We start from the raw sequence: 23,746 nt of genomic DNA on the forward strand, positions 1-23,746 counted from the left end.
ATGGGCTACAATGATTAGGATAATGAATGATGCAAGGAACATAATTAAAGTCATAAATACAAAGACCCCCCACCATCTTGCAATAACATAAGATGTGAAACATATGTGAAATAGGCCCTCATACCCTATTATGATGAATCTAATCTCTAACCTAAAGAGACCTAGGTGTGTTAAACCTAACCTGCCAGTCCTATGTCCATGAGAAGAGCCCCCAACCCTTTTTACCTTGGAATGAGGTCTCTAGATCATACTCCGTGGGGACACGAAGAGTGGGTCAGCATCAAGGCATTGTGTAGCGTAGATAGCGTCAATGGCATCTGGTAGGAATCCATCTGATTTATCTTGTCTGTGTTTAATATATTTATTCAGATCTGGTAGAACCCTTGATGCAGGTATATTCCCAACAATAGATAAGAAAGCAAGCTTGTGGCAGCAACTATAGAAACATTTCCCTGAAAAGGTACATTATGTTACTGGCACACGAAAGTGGGAAAGTACTCTTGTATAGCCATTTTAGTTATAGCTCCATGCACGTTATTTTAGCAAACTAGGCCTGCAGATGTGCACTTTAACCTAGATATATTGTATTCACTTTGTTTAATATTTTAGCAATAGCCACATTTGTGGTCTTGTTTTATTTTTCTCTGTCTAGCTGTTCTTTAACTAGGCCAGCACTGCATTCTTAAACAAGACATTTCTTTCACTCTGTGCTTTTCTCAAGGCTGCAGTAAGGTAGGTTGCCGGTAAACATGGTAACGCTTTGTCTCTGGTATTCATAGAAACATACACATCCTTACGTAGGGACATTTTCTCAGAACATCAGCTGTTTTGTTGTAATAAAAACACTTCCCTGCCCCATACCCATTAGAGGAAGATTCCAGCCAGATGACCACGACTGTAAGCTGATTGCGGAACGCTTCACTACAGCTGCTTACACAGACTTCAGGCCTCTTGCTCAGGTATGAGGGATGATGTCTTCCTAGGGGAACCTGAAGGGCAGAACTAGAGCTTAACATGCTGTGCTCTAATATAGCCTAGGTAGGAATTATTTTAATGAGACTAGTGACAACATGGTAGCGTTATTTTTATGCTTTACTCTCCTTGTCCCAATTTTAATCCTGTCATGCTTCATCGTCCTGGTTATTGCAGTACTTGCTTTATTATCTAAGATGCAGTTGCTTCATTAAAACCTTATTGAAACGTATACTGCCTCTGATTGTCGTTGCATATGTGAGACTAATGTAACTGAGAGAAACAGATGCGATCTGAGTGACCACGATTTCACTGAGGAGTCAATTGTGTCATGCGCTCGGCTCCCCAGTCATCCCTGCTCTTGGGTGGAGATGAGGCACTGCTAGTTAGCCGGAACAATACCCGGATTAGGCCGACCGGTGTCACCTGTAGTAGGTTAGAGTCCCCCACACCGCAGGCGATTCTGCTGCTCAAATCCAGTAGTCTCATTAGAATAATGAGAGCCTACGCAACATTACATAATGTGACAACCTACGTATCTCATTTAGCTTTGACGCTGATAGTGACGCCTTTACAGAATGGCATTAATAACATGAAACTAAAACATCTTCCTAACTATAAACATGACCGCCATCTTGGAAGAATTAATTAAAGAAATGTGCTAAAACAGAGCAAGCTAAGAGGGTTAAAAGTTACTGGGTTACGGGGGCACAGGCCTGCAAGCCAAAGGCTAAGCTAAACTCCTGATTCCCATTAAAATAAATAGGAACCACTACAGTGGCTGCAATCTAGCTTCAAAGATACCAGGGTCAGGGAGGACTTCTATGATTCTAGGAATCTGAGCAAGATAGTCCCACCTTACAGGTGGAAGATGGTATATACAAATGGTTTACTGCTTTGGAGAGGGCCTGTAAAGTACAGAAGGTCCACCAAAGACAGTGGGCAGCAATCTTGTGGCTCCCCCTCTCTGACAAAGGCAGAGACAAACTCCTCACTGTCAGAGAGGAACATGCAGACAACTATACAACACTCAAAATGTACCATGAGATGGTTTTGGCTCGACCTCTGAACAATACAGAATCAAGTTCAGGAAAACCAAAAAGGAGTCTTCTCAAGATTGGTTAGATTTTGTGGACTGCTCAGCTAAAGCTCTGGAAGGCTGGTTGCATGGGAGCAAAGTGAGTGACTACCAGGGCTTAAACAATAAGATTCTAAGAGAGCACAGTTTGAATAACTGTAGATCTGGTCAGCTGCATCAATACCTGGTGTACTCTGATCTGACCTCTCCCCAAGAATTGGGAAAGAAGACAGACAAGTGGGTCCGCACCAGGGTGAGTAGAAGAACTCACACAGTGGGATGACCACATATAGAAGGAAGCAGGTGAGCTTCACGATAAAGGTGGGGACAAAGATAAAACTAAAGAGTCTTCATCAGGCCCACAAAAGTCCTCTTGGGGTGGGAACAAATCCTCTTCCTCAAACTTTGAGAAACCTTGATGCTACATCTGTAAGAACAAAGGCCATAGGGCAGGGGACAGCTCCTGTCCTAAGAAAGGCACCAAGCCCCCTACCACTACTAATTCCACTTCTACTCCCTGTGCCCCTAGCAATAGTAATAGTAGTGGTAATAATAATAACAGTAGTCTGTCCAAAAGTGTATCTGGGCTCACCTTGGGGACTGTAGTGGGCTCTGGGTTAGTCAGGGAGACCACTGAGGCTGTGTTGGTCTCTGACTTTGCCACCCTATCTGTCTGCCACCTTAATGTGATTAAGTACAGGCAGCATCCCTTATTAAATGGTGTTGAGGCTGAGGCCTACAGGGACACAGGTACCAGGGTCACTATGGTGATTAAAAAGCAGGTGTCTCCTGAGCAACACCTACTTGGTCACACTTACCAAGTGACTGATGCTCACAATAACATTTTGTGTTACCCCATGACAGTTATTGACTTTAGCTGGGGTTGGGGGATGGTTACTGGCCCTAAAAAGGGTGTAGTGTCCTCTGATCTACCTGTAGAATGTCTGCTATGTAATGACTTGGAGACTTCAGCTTGGACTGAAGTTGAATTGGAGGCCCATGCAGGAACAATGAGCCAGGAGGCTCCTAAACAGAAGAGCGGAAAGGATAAAAAAAGATATCCCCTGCTCCAGCCTCCAGTGCAGATTCAACTTGATAGGGAGAAGAATCTACTCCTTGGGTGGGACCTACACCAGAGGAGCTCAACGCTGACACAGCTGAGCTCTTGGGTGAAGGTGGGCCCACCAGCGAGGAGCTCATCATGGAACAGAATACCTGTCCCACACTGGAGAGCTTAAGGCAGCAAACTGCAGCACAAGAGGCAGTGGATGTCCGTGGCACCCATAAGGTGTATTGGGATAACAGCCTCCTTTACTCAGAAGCAAGGGACCCTAACTCTGGTGCCAACAGGAGACTGGTTATTCCTCTGACGTTTAGGGAGTTCCTGTTAACTCTTGCACATAACATTCCCCTTGCAGGCCACTTGGGTCAAAGCAAGACTTGGGACTGGGTTGTTCCTCACTTTCACTGGCCCCACATGTGGGAAGACACCAAGGAGTTTTGTCGCTCTTGTGTCACTTGCTAAAGTACTGGCAAGACAAGTGGCACTCCAAAGGGCCCTTTAATTCCACTTCCAGTGTTGGATATTGTTGGCCCCTTGGACCCTCCAACATCTCTGGCAATAGATTTATACTGGTGGTGGTGGACCATACCACCAGGTATCCAGAGGCCATTCCTCCTAGGACCACTACAGCTCCTGCAGTGGCCAAAGCCCCCCTTGGAATTTTCTCAAGGGTGGGCTTTCCTAAAGAGGTGGTTTCAGACAGAGGTGCAAACTGCTTATTATAAAGCCATGTGTAAGGAGTGTGGTGCCACTTATAAATTCACCATTCCTTATCGTCCTTAAACCAATGGATTAGTTGAGAGGTTTAACAAAACCCTCAAAGGCATGATAATGGGACTCTCAGAGAAACTCAGAAGGAGGTGGAATGTCCTGTTACCTTGCCTCATCTTTGCCTGTGGGGAGGTTCCTCAAAAGGGAGTTGGCTACAGCCCCTTTAAACCTTTGTTTGGACACCCAGTTAGGGGTCCCCTTGCTCTTGTGAAAGAAGGAAGGGAACAACTTCTCACGCCTCCAAAACAGGACATTGTGGACTGCGGATTAGGCCTCAGATCTAGAATGGCTGAAAACATAAAGAGTGCTTCCAAAATCTTCAGGCCAGCCACGAATTGCAAAAGCAATGGCATAACCAGAGGCTGTGCTGACTGTTTACCATCCAGGACAGAAAGTGTGGGTCTTGGAGCCTGTGGCTCCCAGGGCACTCCAAGTCAAATGGAGTGGACCACACACTATTGTGGAGAGAAAGGGTGAGGCCACCTCTCTGTTTGACCAAGGCACTCTTAGAAGCCCCCACAAGGTGCTTCATGTGAACCACCTGAAGCCCTACTAAGATAGATCAGACATGACATTGCTCATGGCAACTGATGAGGGACAGGCAGGAAAAAGAGAGTGACCCTCTCCATGACCTCTTCTCCCACAGTACCTTGGATAGCTCAGTAGATGGAGTTGTGCTTGCAGACTGCCTCTCTGAGTCACAAACAGATGGCTGCAGAAACCTCCTAGGACAGTTCTCTGAAATGTTCTCCCTGACCCCTGGTCTAAGTACATGGTGTGAACACACCATTGACACAGGGGAAAGCCTGCCTGTCAAAATTAAAATTTACAGGCAGCCTGATCATGTCAGGGAGTGCATCAAAACTGAGGTGCAGAAGATGTTAGAACTAGGAGTTATTGACCCTTCAGACAGCCCCTGGGCTAGTCCTGTAGCACTTGTCCCAAAGCCCCACTCTCTAAATGGTAAGAGAGGAATGAGGGTTTGTGTAGACTACAAAGGCCTCAATACTGTAATTAAAATAGATGCTCATCCTATCCCTAGGGCAGATGAGCTAATAGATACACTGGCTTCTGCCAAGTATCCAAACACCTTTGACCTGACTGCTGGCAGATCAAGTTGCCAGAGGATGCCAAACCAAAAACTGCATTTTCCACTCCTAGTGGGCACTATCACTTTACATTGTTATCCTTTGGACTGAAGAATGTTCCTGCAATGTTCCAAAGGCTGGGGAATAAAGTTCTCCAAGGCCTGGAAAGCTTCAGTGCAGCCTATCTTGGCGATAAAGTGGTCTTTAGCTCCAGCTGGGTGTATCATCTGGTCCACCCTGGGAGTGTATTGGAGGCCCTGCAAAAGGCAGGCCACACTATCAGGGTCTCATAGTGCCAGATAGAGCAGGGAAAAGTAGTTTACCTGGGCCATCTGGTAGAGGAGGCCAGATTCAACCACTACAGGGAAAAATCCAGACCATTCTGGATTGGACTTCCCCTACCACCCAGCCCCAAATCGGAGCCTTCCTAGGCCTGACCATAGTTCTATAGGAGGTTCATTAGGAGCTGTGTCTCCACTGCAGCCCCCTTAAATGACCTCACATCCAAAAAGATGCTTAAGAAAGTTTTATGGACAGCTAGCTGTCAAAAATCTTTTGATGACTTCAAACAGGACATGTGCTCTGCTCCTATACTAAGAAGCCCTGACTACTCCAAGCAATTTATTGTGCAGACAGATGCTTCTGAGGTATGGATAGGGGCAGTACTATCTCAACAACTGTTAGTTGACTCAAGCCTCTCTGTTTCTAAGAACCAAATTTGTTGTTTTAAAAGATGGCGTGTGAAGACCAGGATCTTTGTTTTGGTTTTGTTGATTGCCAGGCCGTTCATAGTTGAATAAGCCAACTTTGCAGACCAACTTTCATGCAACCTAATAGGGCACTAAGTCATCTGCTTACAGCAAATTTGAGTGCTAGAGGCTCCCCAGTTTGAGTGGATGAGAGTCAACTGTGTTCAGAGCTGGAGTTAAGTCATATGAAAACAGATTGAATGGGTTCAGTGAAGGACACTGCTCTGCATAAGGCCCTGCTTAGTTTTGATCGGTCTAGATAATGGAGAGTCATTGCCAATTTTTACTCTGACCCATGTGTCCTTATTCAAAAGCTCCAAGCCTCTAAGAACGCTAGCTGGGATACTAAAATTGACTAGTTGTCTGCAGAGTTTTCTTCTGTCGAGCTAATCAAACGCCGATTTGAAGTCCATGAACCCCAGATAAATTTGATGACTTTTTGCCCTTGCCTGGTCAGACAATAAGGAGAGAGCCATAAGATTGTCTGAGGTTCCAGAGTGCCTCATGAATACAGTCCGGTTTAGAGGGATGACGGTGTTCGCCCGTTTAGGGGTTTGACGTTGTTTTTTTTGTATCAAACACCTTGTCACTGATGCCAGTCTTGAATTTATTATGACATGCACCCATAGGGCATCTTACAAGTGCCTCCTGGAATCTACCTGGCCCTTAGTATGCTGGCTGACTGGTATCGACCAACCTGCTACCACAGACATGTTTCTGACCTCCTCAAGGTGAGAGCCCAAGCTCTCAGAGGACAGAAACAATACCTACTCAGGAGGAAGATGTTATCACGTCCTCCAGCACGATGACAAGTAAATCTGCATGCCAGGGACTTAAGAGTCCCTGCCACTTTTGATATGCAACCCCGGCTTCCCCAGACCCGGGAGTTGCCACACCCTCCTCTGAGGCCCATTTGGCACCAGGACAGGCAGGAAATTAGCTATGCAGGTAGGCATGGTGCACACACCTAAGGTAGGCAGCCTGATGTGCTCCATGAAAGAAGGGTTCCACCATCTTGTTTTTGGTGGAGCTAGGGATTCTGGGATAGGGTTGTGCCCACTCCTCACAGGAAGTGGTCATATAGGTGGTGTAGTCACCTCCGGGGTAAGTAGCCCATTGGATGCTACACTACACTCCCCTAAAAGCCACTAAATTGAGTATTTAGGTTGCCCTTTGACAATAGAAGAACAGATTTATCTTACAAAAGAAGAAGAGGGACCAAGAAAAGCCAAAGAAGCGATAACTGTGGACTGCTGGTGGACTGTGGCACAAAACCTCGCCTACCTACCTGCTCTTGTCCTGACAATTGTAACCACCTGACTCGTCCTGCAGAAGGGCATTCTCCAAAATCTCTCTTCAAAATGAGGGATATGGGGATTTATGGTCCAGTGTATGGCATCCCAAGTATAACTGTTTATAAATGTGAATACACTGTTCAAAGAAAAAGACACAGGGCAACCTTTTTGTTAGAAGCAAGTGCCCTCACACATTCTGTCGGATGTCATGCTTCATTATTGGGCATGTTCCTCGTCAGACCGGCGCTGCAATGTCTGACGGGTACCCCTTTAAGGGGGCTCTTTGCCGGAGATCTTATCTTAATATCTCTGTGCCGTGGTTAAAGATGTAGAGGACAGTGCCCACCTACAGGCACTTTAGGGATAGGAGAGCAAAAAAAGGGGATAAAATTAGCTCAAAACCAAAACAGGACGCCACACATTTATTGATTGAGAAAGGGTAATGGCCAAAATAAAAACACAAATGGGAGAGTGAAAATAGAGATAATGCTCAGTCACTCTCACAGTCCAAGTGGTAAGGGACTACCTCAAACCCCTGTAAACTGGGTCAACATGTTTCGTGTCTCAGTGGTCCAGTTCGATCCAGCCACAGTTCATCAGGACCAAAAATACTCAACACATCTCCTATTGACTCAATCTATAGACCTTAGTGTGTCGCAAACAGTCAATACTATCAAAACTCAGTTCACTTACTAAAATAAACTGCACGTCTGGCTAGTCTACGGCAAGGATCGACCTGTCGGAAAAGAACAAAATAAGGGACAAACATCTACAATGAAATGTATGTCATGTAATACTATGCACACACAAAGGACAGGTGACATACAGTGCACACTCAGTGTAGTCATGCACAGTGGTAGTGTGGGAAACAGAAGTATATTAGCTTACCGTCCCAAGTTATGGATCCGGCTCCGTAGGAGTACACATGCCAAGGGTAAAGCACAGTCACTATAACAATGTTCAAAAGTTATTAAAGGGGTAAGTGGATGGTAAAACCCACAAAAAGAAATCAATAGTTGGAACAACCTCAGGCTGAAACACATTGGGACAGTCCTTAGGAAGTGGCAGAAAACTAGAGCAAAGAACAGCAAGATGTAAATCAGTCAAAACGGCCCATCACATTACAATGCACAATTCACGTCTGGGTCTACACAGGCATAGCACCGTGCCATACAACAATATTAATTAGAAGCATGGTCGATAGATATCCCTTGGACCATATGCAGTGGGTCACTAATGAAAAAGTATAAAAAGTATCTAGCCCTAAAAAAACCCTATTGGAGCTTCCAACCGAACCCAAAAACAAGGGTTAAAGAAATGACGAGATCCAAGCGATTAGCAGAATCTATTACCATTCAAATCAACATAGTAGAGAGTACATTGAGGACAACGATTATGTTGATCGCATTTAAAAGTCGCCTAGTGTAGGAGGCTGGCCTGGCTTGAGTGGGTACCAGAGGTACTTACACTTTGTGCCAGGTCCTGTTATCCCTTATTAGTGTTGAAGAGGTGTTTCTAGCAGCTTAGGCTGATAGAAGGTAGCTATGGCAAAGCAGCTTAGGCTGAACTAGGAGACATGCAAAGCTCCTACTATACCACTTACATCATATGCACAATATCATAAGAAAACACAATACACAGAGTTACTAAAAATAAAGGTACCTTATTTTTATGACAATATGCCAAAAGTATCTTAGTGAGTACCCTCAGTAAGAAGGTAAGTAATATACACAAGTTATATGTACACAAACCAAAATCAGGTAAGTAAGAGCAAGAAAAGTAATGCAAACAGTGTAGAATTACAATAGGTTGCAATAGGCAAGCATAGGTATAGGGGCAACACAAACCATATACTCCAAAAGTGGAATGCCAACCACAAATGGATCCAGACCTATGTGAGCTTGTAGAGGATCGCTGGGACTGTAAGAAAACAGTGAGGGTTAGAAAAATACCCCACCCCAAGACCCTGAAAAGTAGGAGTAAAGTGCACCTACTACCCCAGAGAGCACAATAGTCGTGATGGGGGATTCTGCAGGAAGAACAAACACCAGCAGTGCACTGACAACGGATTTCCGGACCTGAGGACCTGCAAGGCAAGGGGACCAAGTCCAGTAGTCGCGACAGTGTCCGGGGGGGCAGGAGCCCAGGAAACCCTGGATGAAGGGGCAAGGAAGCTGCCTCCGGATGGAAGAAGCTTGGAGTTCTGCAAGAAAGAAGAGGACTAGGAACTTCTCCTTTGGAAGACAGATGTTCCACGTCGCGATGAAGCTTGCAGAGGTGTTCCCACGCAGAAATACTGCAAACAAGCCTTGCTAGTTGCAAGGGTCGCAGTAGAGGTTTTTGGGTGCTGCTGAGGACCAGGAAGGACCAGGATGTCGCCTTTTGGAGGAGGAAACAGAGGGGGCGCTCAGCAACTCAGAGAGCCCTCACAGAAGCAGGCAGCACCCGCAGAAGTACCCCAACAGGCACTTAGAAGAAAAGTGAACCGGAGTCCACGCAAAGTTACAAAAGAGGGTCCCACGACGTCGGAGGCCAACTCAGAGGGTTGTGCACTGCAGGACGGAGTGCTGGGGACCCAGTCTAGGCTGTGCACGAAGGAAATCCTGGAAGAGTGCACAGGAGCCGGAGCAGCTGCAAATCACGTGGTACACAGCTTTGCAGTCTAGCTTGGGGAGGCAAGGACTTACCTCCACCAAACTTGGACTGAAAAGTCACTGGACTGTGGGAGTCACTTGAACAGAGTTTCTGTGTTCCAGGGACCACGCTCGTCAGGATGAGAGGGGACCCAGAGGACCAGTGATGCAGTCTTTTGGTGCCTGCGTTAGCAGGGGGAAGATTCCGTCGACCCACGGGAGATTTCTTCGGAGCTCTGGTGCAAGGTGAAGGCAGGCTACCCCCAGAGCATGCACCACCTGGAAACAGTCAAGAAAGCCAGCAGGATTAGGTGCTACAATGTTGCTGGTAGTTGTCTTGCAACTTTGTTGCGGTTTTGCAGGTGTCCTGGAGCAGTCAGCGGTCGATCCTTGGTAGAAGGCGAAGAGGGAGATGCAGAGGAACTCTGGTGAGCTCTTGCATTCGTTATCTGAAGAATTCCCCAAAGCAGAGACCCTAAATAGCCAGAAAAAGAGGTTTGGCTACTAAGTTAGGAGGATTGGCTACCAAGAGAGGTAAGAGCCTATCAGAAGGAGCCTCTGACGTCACCTGCTGGCACTGGCCACTCAGAGCAGTCCAGTGTGCCCCCAACACCTCTGTTTCCAAGATGGCAGAGGTCTGGGACACACTGGAGGAGCTCTGGGCACCTCCCCTGGGAGGTACTGGTCAGGGGAATGGTCACTCCCCTTTCCTTTGTCCAGTTTCATGCCAGAGCAGGGCTGGGGGATCCCTGAACTGGTGTAGACTGGCTTATGCAGAGATGGGCACCACCTGTGCCCATCAAAGCATTTCCAGAGGCTTTGATGCCTCTTGAAACCTATTTCCAAAGGGAGAGGGTGTAACACCCTTTCTCAGAGGAAATCCTTTGTTCCGCCTTCCTGGGCCAGGGCTGCCTGGACCTCAAGGGGTAGAAACCTGTCTGAGGGGTTGGCAGCAGCTGCAGTGGAAACCCAGGAAAGGCAGTTTGGCAGCACACGGGAATGGTATTGGGGTGACAATTCCATGATCTTCGACATGTTACATGGCCATGTTCGGAGTTACCATTGTGACGCTATACATAGGTAGTGACCTATGTATAGTGCATGCGTGTAATGGTGTCCCCGCACTCACAAAGTCCGGGGAATTTGCCCTGAACGATGTGGGGGCACCTTGGCTAGTGCCAGGGTGCCCACACACTAAGTAACTTGGCACCCAACCTTCACCAGGTGAAGGTTAAACATATAGGTGACTTATAAGTTACTTATGTGCAGTGGTAAATGGCTGTGAAATAACGTGGACGTTATTTCACGCAGGCTGCAGTGGCAGGCCTGTGTAAGAATTGTCTGAGCTCCCTATGGGTGGCAAAAGAAATGCTTCAGCCCATAGGGATCTCCTGGAACCCCAATACCCTGGGTACCTAAGTACCATATACAAGGGAATTATATGGGTGTACCAGGTTGCCAATGAGAATTGGTAAATTTAGTCACTAGCCTGCAGTGACAAATTTAGCAAGCAGAGAGAGCATAAACACTGAGGTTCTGGTTAGCAGAGACTAAGTGATACAGTTAAGCACCACACAGGGAACACATATAGGCCACAAACTTATGAGCACTGAGGTCCTGGCTAGCAGGATCCCAGTGACACATAACAAACACACTGACAACATGGGGTTTTCACTATGAGCACTGGGCCCTGGCTAACAGGATCCCAGTGAGACAGTGAAAACACCCTGACATATACTCACAAACAGGCCAAAAGTGGGGGTAAGAAGGCTAGAAAGAGGCTACCTTCCTACACCTAGCAGAGATTAATTCTGAACTCAATGAAACAAAAGAATTCTTGATGTCACAAAAGATCACTAAGCTGCAGAAAGACATTAATAAGTTTATTAGGGAAAAGGTTTATCCATACATTAGGGATGACTTTGAAGTTGACACACAGTCACGCTCCTCAGATGAGTCAACATCTTCTTACAAAAAGCCGCACAATTACAGTAGCGGTTCTTCATCTGATGGTTGGAGCACTGATGACAATATGCCTCAACCATATTTCAATTACCCACAGTTTGCCAGCAATCACCCAGTGACTTGGCAATCGCCATATCCTTTTTTCCAGCCTTGTTCCATGATGCCCTGCGTACATGTTTTAGGCCGGGGCAGATGAAGAGGCAGAAGGAGAGAAAGAGGCAGACATGTTTGGTGGGCCCAGGGGGAACTGCAGATGGTGACTCGGAGCCAGGGCAAAAACCAACCATTGAGAACCTAGTGGTCAATTTATCTACAAGACACCACTCGCCAGATGAAACCCAGGCCTTGAATAGGGGTTTCGGTTTTGTGCCTACCCCTAATGAAGATTTTTTTAGACTTAATTGTGAACTCTCAAAATGTTTCAGAAATATCCAGTTACAGTTTTTTTCAAAGCTTAACCGATTGACTCTCACAAGTAGGACTCTGGTTTGAAGAAACCTTTGTCCTTTGTTCCTCCGTCCTTAGCAATGCCATGTGAAGTTCTTGCTTTTGAGAAAGCAGTAATGTCTGACCTCAACCAATTAAAACCAAGACATTCCTTTATCAACATCCCTACCAGTGAGAGGAATGCCCTGAAAGTCTTAACAGCTGACCAGTCCATCATAATAAAACCTGTAGATAAGGGTGGGGCTATTGTCATAATGAATTCAGATGACTACAGACAGGAGTGCATGCGCCTCCTTAATGATTCGACTTATTATTCCCCCATCCTAAGAGATCCCACAGAAAGACTCCAGATTAAGATACGGAGTATGATCGAGGAAGTCCCTTAGATACACAAAGGGAAGGTACCTCCTCCTGGACGCCCCATAGTTTTGGGTATTGGCTCTGTCTTGGATTCCTTGTCCACTTTCTGCAATCATTTCCTACAACCTTTGGTGAGGGATTCCACTACCTACCTGAAGGACACTAAGGATGTCTTAAACTTGATTGAATCTTTTGACTCTACTGTGGAGGTACACGCACCTATCACACTTGATGTAGAGGCCTTATATACCAACATACCCCAGGAGGCTACTCTGCAAGTAGTTGAGAATGCCCTTCTAGAGGGTACATGGGAGTCTTCCACTCCAGTCCACTTTATTATGCAACTTGCTCTGTGGCAATGACTGAGAACTTCTTCCAATTCGAGGACCTTCTCTTCCACCAGATACAGGGGACTTCGATGGGCAGCACTTTTGCTCCTAGTCTGGCCTGTTTATACATGTACGATTTCGAAAAACGATACATATTACTCACTACCAACCCTTTCTGTGCCAACATCACACTTTGGCGACGCTATATCATTGATATGCTGATTGTGTGGCAGGGTTTGGTTTCAGATGTCGGTTCCTTCACTGAGTGGGTTAATAGTCTTGACTCCTTTTTGAAGTTTACCTCGACTGTCTCCCTTACTGACGTTCCCTTCCTGGATTTAATGATCAGCATTGACAAATGCAAATTGAAAACACGTACTTTCCAAAAGACCACAGATTGCAGCAGCTTGCTACTCTTTGAAAGTCATCACCCAACAGCACTGCATGACAATCTTGCTTATGGACAGTTCTTACGGCTGCGATGCAACTGCAGCAGCACTCAACTGTTCGAAAGCCAAGCTAGTGACCTTGAAATCAAACTACATGAGAGACACTATCCTCGTCATGTTGTGAACACAGCCCGCAAAATGGCCAGGAACAACAATAGGGATGGATTGTTGACCACAACCTTGAGAGAACCTGACACCCGGTTGACGTGTGTCCACATTCACTTCATTATCAAATAATGTAAAGAAATTGATCAACAAGCAATGGTCGATTTTAGTGAGCGGAGGTCATTCTATTCCCAGACCCTTGCTTGCTTTTAAGAGAACGAGCAATATTAAAGATATGGTGGTACATACTCGTCCACCGACGCATCGTGTGGATGTGAGACAGAGTACACTGTGGAATCTTCCCCCGTCTCAGGTCATTTTCCGTGTGGCGATTGCAATGTCTGCCCTCTGACTAGACGCCTGGATACCCTTGACCTGGAACCTATAGGGACGTCCGACTGGTTAAACATACTAATTGTAATACACGGAATTGTATCTATATGATTACCTGCCCTTGTGGCCTCCGCTACATTGGCATGACCACTAGACCAGTCAAAATAAGGATTAATGAACACCGTAGTAATATCAGTTGTGGCCGCACCACCACTAAACTAAGTACACACTTTCTTGAATTGCGTCATAATCCAGATGACATGTGGTGGGTAGTCTTAGATTCCCCTAAAAACATAAGTAGTAATTCTAGGTCTCTTTTTGAGACTGAGCAACGCTGGGTGTTTAGACTAGGGGCTCATATCCAGGGGCTAAATGATGACATTTCCTTATGTACACTTTACCCATTAACACACTGCTGCTGCTGTGACAATTATCCCTTGTTGGTAGGAGTTTGATAGCTCCAAGGGGCCCCAATTGTTTCTTGAAATTATTTAAATATTTTTCTATAATAATACATTCTTTTTGAGCATTGTCTAAATCTATAGATTGTTCCTTACGTGTGATCCATATGAAGAGACCCCGGATTATGCCCCCACTTTTATCCCTCTTGAGTGTGCATGATCTAATACACACAAAATGATGACTATGAAAGGTGTATTAGTGATAATTTGTTTTTCACCATGAGCATTAGGCTATTTTATGAGGGTCTGACATTCGTTGTCTATACATTTTTTTAATTTTGATTACACTTCCGACCAAAAATATGGCGACAATCCTGGCCCGTGCATGTTTGAGGAGTCCTTTGTTGATGTTGGTAGACGTCTCGAGGACGGGAGTTCACTCCAGAGTCCGTCGTCAGTTTTGACAGAATTTGGCTTTGACTGCGGACAGCCAATCAGATCCCGCTTTTCTGATTGGCGTCTGGGTCACGTCGGCTTTATTTTCCAAGCAGATCACGTTCCTTGCATTCTTGCAGGAACATGGCCACGGGTAGGTCCCGTGCGGGGATTCAGCAGTGTATATGTAAGTGACTACGCATTTACTGCGACTACCTCGTCATTTCTTTAACCCTTGTGTTTGGGTTCGGTTGGCAGCTCCAATAGGGGTTATTTAGTGCTAGATCCTTTTTATACTTTTTCATTAGTGACCAACTGCATATGGTCCAAGGGATAGCTATCAACCATGCGTCTAATAAATATCGTTGTATGGCACGGTGCTATGCCTGTGTAGACCCAGCCGTGAATTGTGCATTGTAATGTGATGGGCCGGTTTGACTGATATACATCTTGCTGTTCTTTGCTGTAGTTTTCTGCACTTCTTAAGGACTGTCTCAATGTCTTTCATCCCGGGGTTGTTCCAACTATTGATTTCTTTTTGTGGGTTTTACCATCCACTTACCCCTTTAATAACATTTGAACGTTGTTATAGTGACTGTGCTTTCCCCTTGGCATGTGTACTCCTATGGAGCCAGATCCATAACTTGGGACGGTAAGCTAATAGATTTCTGTTTCCCACACTACCACTGTGCATGACTACACTGAGTGTGCACTGTATGCCACCTGTCCTTTGTGTGTGCATAGTATTACATGACATACATTTAATTTTAGATGTTTGTCCCTTATTTTGTTCTTTTCCGACAGGTCGATCCTTGCAGTAGACTAGCCGGACGTGCAGTTTATTTTAGTAAGTGACCGGAGTTTTGATAGTATTGACGGTTTGCGACATACTAAGGTCTATAGATTGAGTCAATACGAAAAGTGTTGAGTATTTTTGGTCCTGATGAAGTGTGGCTGGATCCAACTGGACCCCTGAGACACGAAACATGTTGATCCTGTTTGCAGGGGTTTGAGGTAGTCCCTTACCCCTTGTCTCCACTTGGACAGTGAGAGTGACTGAGCATTATCACTATTTTCACTCCCTCCTGTGTGTTTTTATTTTGGCCATTACCCTTTCTCAATCAATAAATTTGTTGTGTCTTGTTTGGGGTTTGAGCTAATTTTATCCCCCTTTTTTTGCTCTTCTATCCCTAAAGTGCCTGTAGGTGGGCACTGTCCTCTACATCTTCAACCATGGCACAGAGATATTAAGATAAGATCTCCTGCAAAGAGCCCCCTTAAAGGGGTGCCCGTCAGACATTGCAGCACCGGTCTGACGAGGAGCATGCTCGATGATGAAGCACGACATCCGACAGGATGTGTGAGGGCACTTGCTTCTAGCAAAAGGGTTGCCCTGTGTCCTTTTCTTTTTCTTATTCTTGGAACAGTGTATTCACATTTATAAACATTCTCCAAAAGCCTCAGAGGTCCTACAGTACTTCGTCAAGCCGTCAGTATCTCCCTTGAAGTGGAGTGTTAGGGAAAATACTTTTCCAACCCTCCTCAGAGTGACACAAAGAAAACATAAACACTAGGCAAGGCTCCTGAACAGATGAAATGTTTGTTGAGATACCAAGGTTTATTGGCAGGCCAAGGCAGAAGGCAGGCACATATCCCAGTGTTACGTTCTACAAGCAAGCATCTTCTGCCCTGAGACATTTGTCAGGCAGTTACGTATGCTTGAAAGTGCTGTCACATCTAAACCCCAAAAGGGGACACAGTCCAAACATGGTACAGGAATATACAAAACAGAAATGCTGCATATGCAAAAACTTCAAGACCACAGAGTAAAATTATACATAATGCAGCGTGGGCAGAAACAAGTGAACAGACAACAGGTGGACTGTAGGAAAAAGTGGGCTGGGTTGCTGACTGGCTGAACTTAAGGTGAGCGCCTGAGCTAAACTTAACAACGTGGCTTGGAGAGGTTTGTTTGCACATTTGGCATAGATGTCAAAGAGGTCAGTAGGGAAGTCTTAGGGCAGTGCTAAAATAGTAATGTGGATACGTGAAACCATTCTGTGAATGAGAATTGAGCAATTGAGCCAGCATCTTGTTAAGAGAAAAGAATACATAGCTTACTGGGATTCAGATAATGACGGAGAGAATTGGAACTAAAGTATGGTATCTATAGGTACATACATGTGGATATATATCTATCTATCCATATATAATATATTCCTCAACATGGAGGAGCCACTTGCCTGCAGGCACCAGCCGCAATGTCCTGCTCACCTTTCTTCTGACCACCTGGTCCACCGAAGCAGCAGCTGCCCAAGAGGAGATCACGGTGTTCTAAGAGGTCAGATCCATCTCCCCACCAAGTGATAAGACACCAGTTCCACAAGAGCCATCCTGCACCAATACCCGGGGTAGCAGACTCATTGCAGCAACTATCTCTTGTGTGAGTCCAACACCGCAACCAGAGACCAGCTGTTGAGGGACATCAGCATCACAGAGGCCAGCACAGAGAGTGGACCAGCTGATCTGTTTTCTACTTTTCTTGCAGGTCCAACTGAGATCTGTAGGTGCCTTGACGCAGGAGCCCCTGGTGACCAAAACCCGCTGCACCAGAGCTCTGCAGCCCGGGTCCATGGCAACCAACGGTGTTCCCCTGCTCCTAGGAACCTCACTGACAGAGCCACCCCATTTGGAGCTCCCAGACCTGTCCCCAAGTCCCCCTGTGCAGCCTGTTTCCAGGTGGCCCTACTCTTCACCAGCAGTGCGTAAGGCACCCGACCCATCCAGCACCTCTGCATTCTTATGCCCTAGAGTAGGTAAAATTGTACTGCTGCTGTTTCTAGTGACCTTGTCCTCCCTCCAGATCCCTAAAATCTGAAGGGGACCCCGAGAACTTGACTGCAAGGACCCCTATTCAGTAAATGTACTGTACCAAAAGAAGTCCTTTACTGCATAAAGGTGCATTTGAGTGAACTTGTTACTTACTTGCAAAATCGATACACTGCAACAGTACTTATCTTCTTTGAAGTTTTTCTGCTGTTGAAACATTCTATAAAAGTAACTATATTTTTCTGAATGTTGGTTTCAAGTTTGTTCTTGAGTGTGTCTCATTTATTGACCATGTGTGTTTCAACAGATGCTTAGCACTACCCTCTGGTAAGCCCAATCTGCTCACCCACACTACCACAAAAGAGAGCATTTAGGGTTACTACCTTAACCTCTGTCAGCAAATAAGGGCCACCTGTACTATCTGCATAATGTACCTCTACAATGGTACACTGCATAGATAGCAAGCTTCCTACAAACGCAAACTCAAAGTTGGTAGGAACTCATTCGCTAACGTGAAGGAGACCATTTCTTGGTTGTTGCCCATCCTGCATATCAAGGGTTACCGCCATCCCTTCTCAGAGGATTGGCTTCTCTCTCCCTCATCGATGAAGCTGGGTGAGAAGATGATACAATTATGCAGCTATTGTTAACTACAGCTCCATTATAAACTGGGAAAAGTCACTTCTGTGTTCATTGTGCTGGTTCAAGACAGGCTTGAAGTTTGTCTTCTCCTGATTCTGTGAGAATCAGGACTCAGGAAGTTCTTTACAGACATCCTAGACGTCAGCAAACTCGAGCATTCTACTGTTTTGTGGTTCAAGAAGAGCACATGATCTCTTGTGTTTTCCTAGTCCCAATGCGCAGATCTCCTCATTCCTGTACACATCAGTACACATCACTTGTTATCCATAACAGAATAATCTGGTGCATATATTTGAAGTTTCCGTTGCTGAAAACTATTTATAGGATGGTTCATATCCATTCTGCTTGTTGCCTGACTGAATCAGATCAACATAGAGATTCCCCTTTGCTATTGAATCTGTCAAGTTGGAGTGAACCTGTTTCAGTCCTCTACAGGGGTCCTTCTTTTTAGCCTCGCACTAGCTAGGCTGTTAGTTAACAATCTACTATAAGAAATTGAGTTTCTATTGAGGGGGTTGAGAACCCTCCTTAAGGAACGAGCATAATCATTGTCAAGGTGAACCACAAAAGTCACTAAATTAATCTGTGCTTAACCTCCTTCTAGCTTGGCCCAAAAACTGTCAGGCTTAAGTTTGAGGCACTATGTTAAGTACTCATGCAGCACACAAACAGTAATATGCGGAAAACACAACAAAAGAGACCCCACACTAATTTAGAAAAACAGATCAAAATAATTTTAAAAAAAGAGACCAAAACAACAAAAAAACAGTCAGTAGAACTGGAGGTATGTAATTTTAAAGATATAAGTAAACATTGTGCCAAGAAGCAGAAAGTGCTCATTGAGTTGTTTGGTTATGCTAGACCAGGACAAAGTCACAAGTGCAGGCCGACCGCAATGGAGTGTGAGTGGTATACAAAGACCAAGTTAGTCCTGATTAAAAAGATACCTTCTCAACGGTGCGCAGAGTTCACAACTTCAGGATTTCACAGGAGTAGCTCAGTAGAAGCCAGCCAACTGTCCAGGACCTGGGGAGGCATCTCTTGGGAATCAGAAACTCAATCCAGCAGAGGCCAGCAGAGCTCAAACAGGTCCAGTTGCAGGGCCAGTTGCTGCAGGTCAGCTCGGTAGTTGCAAGGAGGCCCCTGGAGCTTGCGTCCCTGTAGGTCCAATCAGTATGTCAGCCAACTGACCCTTGTGGTCACTCTAGTAGTCCTGGATTCAAGCAGATGACTTTCTCTCCTTCAAGCAGGAAGGCAGGGCAGTACTCAGAAGAACAAGACATGCCTCGAGAAGGGCAGTCCTCTAGGAGCAGCAGGGCAGTCCTGAAAAAACAGCCAGCTACGCAGTGCATATGTGATAGTACCATGGTCAATTTGATGGCATAGGGCGGCATAAAATTGCAGACATGTAAGAACTACATTACCTTGACATCCCTCCATCCTTGCTCCCTTACTTCATAACAAGGCAAACTGCCTCTCTGACTAACTCTGGCTTCCCCTGCAGAAGTCCTTCTTGTTGTTCCTTTACCTCCCCATTGCCAAGGACAGCCCTATCTCTTTCCTAATATCATGAGAGGAAAGGCAATGGTTGACCTGTTTTTCTGTCTGTCAGTTGACAGACCTTAAAATGTTGTCACCTGGTCTTATTAATGGAAATCCCTCATATTGAAGTTGTTTTGGTGCAAGGACAGGGAAACATAGAGGTAATCTTTGGATTACCTTTGGCAATCCACATTACCACTAGTCACCCCAGCCATAGATTCCTTGGTATGAAATTAGTGACATGCCATGTCAAGCAGTTCTCTCAGGATGTAAGGAAAGAGGAGGCTGGGTCATCCTCGACTAGGCAGCAGTAAAGGCAAGACTTCTTCAGTGGAAGCCAGGGGCTTCTGGGGTCTGCAAGGCAGATTGCCTCACTACATATGTAGTGGCGCAAGGATGGAAAGAATAGCATAATGCAGATTATCAGGTGTAATCAAAAAGGTGGCAAGCATATACCAGTTTCCTAGAGTCAGTACGGAATATGTTATTTTCTTTGCAGTCCGATTCTGGTGGCACCATATTAGACTAAATTTACAAAAACAAAAGAATAGCGGAATCTGTTGCTCAGTTTAGCTCAACATATATTTATGACATCTTTACCTGTTACTCTTTCTCCAACGTTAATCCTCCAAAACCTTTGACCAATGAAATAGAAAGCCTTGGAACCTCTGTTTCGACAACCTCCTACAGCTGATCCAACATGTGAACCCATTTTGCACCCATCTTGCCTCCAGTTTACCCTTCAACGTCTGTTTATTATTTGCTCAAATATTTCTTTGCATTGTCAGTCATTAAACTTAATCAGATGTTAATTCCGTTTAATTTATTTGAAGTGTGGCCCTGGTCAACAGAGAAAGTTACAGTGATCAAACAAATAAGCACAAAGTATTTCATAGTAGCCCATTGACAATCTTAGCTAATAAAGAAGGCTTCTGCAACAAGTATCTCTGGGGATACTGGAAGCTAGCTATCCAGCTAGATCTAAGTTGCTTTCCTATATGCAGCTTAACCAACCAAATTAGAAGCTTTTCTTTGGTTGAATTAATAAATGTATGCCTAAATATAAATATATATATATGAGACAATAAGCAATAAGTGTGCATTTTCAGAACTCATAAGCTGAGGCTTGGAGAAAAATGTCTGAATTTCTAAAATAAATGTAAAGGTGATATTTCACTGATTAGTCATGTTGCATTGGTATGACTTATTACAAATACTATTACATTAGTATCAGAGGCATTGCAACTTTGGCTGTTATGTATTACCTAGGTAAAGGCACTGCACAATCACAGTGTTTTTTTTTTTCAATTGCTTCTAGCAACTGTGACTAATGAACTGAGTTGATCACTACTGGTAATCTTGCCTATGGTAACCACTAATTTTATCCTGTCTAATGAGGTATCTATTCCAACACTAAAAATAAAAGTAGCTTGTGATGATTTTCACTGAACCTAAGTCGCTCTTGTTACAGAATATGTTGGAGACCTCTGTTGTAAGGATCCACTGAACTAGAATCCACCTTCCTTCTAATTTGGCTCCCTTGTCAGATTCCCGTATAGCATAGACGTTAGCTCTGGTACTTCAAATTATCTGTCTTCAAGGAACTATAGAAAAACACTGTAACTCTCCATCTATCAGCAGTTGAATCACATGAATGTTTTATTACCTTATTATATATTTATTTACTATATATTTGCAATGCAGGCCTCCAATAAAATAAACTGGAAAGCAAATGCCTTGTGAATCACTTTTGTTTAGGGGAGGGGGCGATGGGAGAGATATGTTCAGTCATTCCGCCACTAATTTCCCACTGTCATGGTGGCATTCTGGATTAAGTACAGGAGTTCTGACTGTTGTCGCCAGACACCTATACACTTGAAAGAAGGGCAAATTAATCAAACCTTTATAATGTTAATTTTCACAGACACTCTCAGGGCAGTATCTAATGCCAGTTTAGTCCCACTGTTGAAGCAGATCTGGTTCAACTATTCAAACGCTGAACGCAGGATGGATTCAACAATATGTTTCTTACAAAGAATATTGGAATTCGTCTCTATTACAATTTCAGCCTTTCACAACAGCATTCTTTAATTTGAGGATGATAGTATTTGAATAAAACAGGCTTTTCTCATTACAAACAACCGTTTTGTCCTTCAATAAACAAGCAAAGAATGTTTAACTTTTACATTTGTTCTACGTATGTTTGCCTCTCCTCTACTGTAATCTAGTGGGTTACTTGTTGGTTAATGTTAATCAAGAGCCACTGACTAGTTCATAGCACTTGGTTTGTACTAAGCCGCATATGAAAGCTTATTTGAACTGTGAACATTTGTTGGTAATCTATTGTTTTTCTGGCTCCATTTTAGCTGGAGAATTACTTGCAAACCGGTACTTTGAAGAAACTGTTGAGAACAAAGAGCCCATTGGTCTGCATTAGCAATGGAGCTGCCGTATTACAGCAGACAACTTTTGCTACAGCTGCACACTCTATGCAAAGAACAGCACTTTTGTGACTGCACAATTTTCATTGGTACCATTCACTTCCGGGCACATAAACTCATGCTAGCTGCAGCCAGCCTATTGTTCAAATCCTTGCTGGATGACACAGACACCATCTCAATTGATTCTTCTGTAGTGACAGCAGAAGAGTTCACGCTCCTGTTGGAAATAGTATACACTGGAAAGTTGCCACCTGGCAAGCACAACTTGACTAAGGTCATCTCAGTTGCTGATGCCCTGCAAATGTTTGACGTTGCTGTCAGCTGTAAGAAATTACTGACTGATCTCATGAACCGCTCAACACAAAGTCGAACTGTTTTGAACTGTTCGGGTCAGCTCTCTGATACAACTAGAAAAGCTAAATCTGAGGCAAGCCAAGTTAAAGTCATTGATGATGACAGGAAAATACCTCAAGTGTATGAGCAGAATACTACAGTTTCAAGCAAAGTAAAGCCACAGCCCTTAACAGTTTCGCCACATGCAGAAAAATTGCCTCACATGGCAATTGGCATGAGTACTTTACAAACTGATACAATGCCAGCAGTGCATGGAAACCCGGGAAAGAAAACTGCTTTTCAGGTTTCTAGTATGACAGTTGCTTCTCCAGGAACGTTTGAGACAACACCAGCTTTAGAAGATCCAAGTGTGAATAATGACTTTAACTTTGCCACTGTGGCTGCTCCCAGCATTTTGAAGCAGATTGCTAATTCGGAAAATGTGGAAAATATGATTGGCATGGCACTCTCTCAGACAGTCACTGGATCAACTCATACTGAGGTGGCGCTTGGCTCAGCACCCTCAGAAGCCATGACTTGCTCCACACCTGCCCAGTTACTGAATGTTATAACATCGTCTGAGTCAGAGTTTGAATTGGAAACGAATGAACCAATGACTGGCTCATCCCCTGCTAAGGCAACCACTGGCCTGGCCCCTCCGGAGGTGATGACTGGTCGAACATCCCCTGATATGCTCTTTAAAAAGGTACCCTCAGAGGTGGTCAGTGATGTAGAACCCGTTAAACAGATTAATGGTTCATCACCTGTTGAGGAAGTGAAAAGCCCTTCACCTTCTGAGGTGGAGACTGGCCAAGCAACCTCCAAGGTGGTGACCGGCAATGTGCCTTTTGATGAAGCAACTCCCCCAGCACTCTCCGAGGCTGTGACTGAGCTGGCATCCTCCACATCTGTGATTGGTTCAGCAGAGTCCGGGAAGGGGACTTTCTCAGGACTCTCTGAGGAGGAAGTTGACATGGTATCATCCGTGGCAATGACTTCAAGAGAGATCTCTGGGTCAGTGAATAATCAAGTACTTTCTCAGTTGTTGACAACCACTGCAGTTTCCGATTCAATTTTAGCAACTTCAGAGCCTGAGCTTTCCACAACAGAATTGGTAACAACAGTAAGTTCAGCTGAAGTGGAGCTATTACCCTCCTCAGTTGCAATAATAGCTGCAGGTAAGGAGACAAGGCTTGAGGATTCCAACACCATACCATTATCTGACAAATGTGAACTATCTTCGAATCAAGAGAGTCCGCATGCTAGCCACAGTGAAACAACTGAAACTAAAGCTGTGGAGCACCAAACACCTACAAGAAGATGTAGATTATCACATAATGAAACAAATGTTCCTGCATTCCAAACGTTTACTACAGGCTGTGATTATGCCACAAGAAAAGTTGAAGAGGAAGATACCGAGCCTCTAATGAAAAAAAGAAGATTTAATAAAGCAGGTAAACAAAAATATTTTCACACATGGTACACA

The 23,746-nt window shown here is 44.7% G+C and overlaps 1 protein-coding gene across 3 annotated transcripts in view; it reads left to right on the forward strand.

Moving 5' to 3' along the window:
• ZBTB40 (zinc finger and BTB domain containing 40) overlaps positions 1–23,746 on the forward strand; it is a 295,060-nt gene that overhangs the window by 24,314 nt on the left and 247,000 nt on the right. For all 3 annotated transcript variants that reach the window (XM_069240709.1, XM_069240706.1, XM_069240708.1), the window contains exon 2: positions 21,853–23,714. In XM_069240709.1, the coding sequence (XP_069096810.1) occupies positions 21,926–23,714 (1,789 nt within the window). In that variant the 5' untranslated portion in view covers positions 21,853–21,925. The remainder of the gene's footprint in view (positions 1–21,852; positions 23,715–23,746) is intronic.

The sequence above is a fragment of the Pleurodeles waltl genome, chromosome 6 (genome assembly GCF_031143425.1).
Source record: "Pleurodeles waltl isolate 20211129_DDA chromosome 6, aPleWal1.hap1.20221129, whole genome shotgun sequence".
Lineage (NCBI taxonomy): Eukaryota > Metazoa > Chordata > Amphibia > Caudata > Salamandridae > Pleurodeles > Pleurodeles waltl.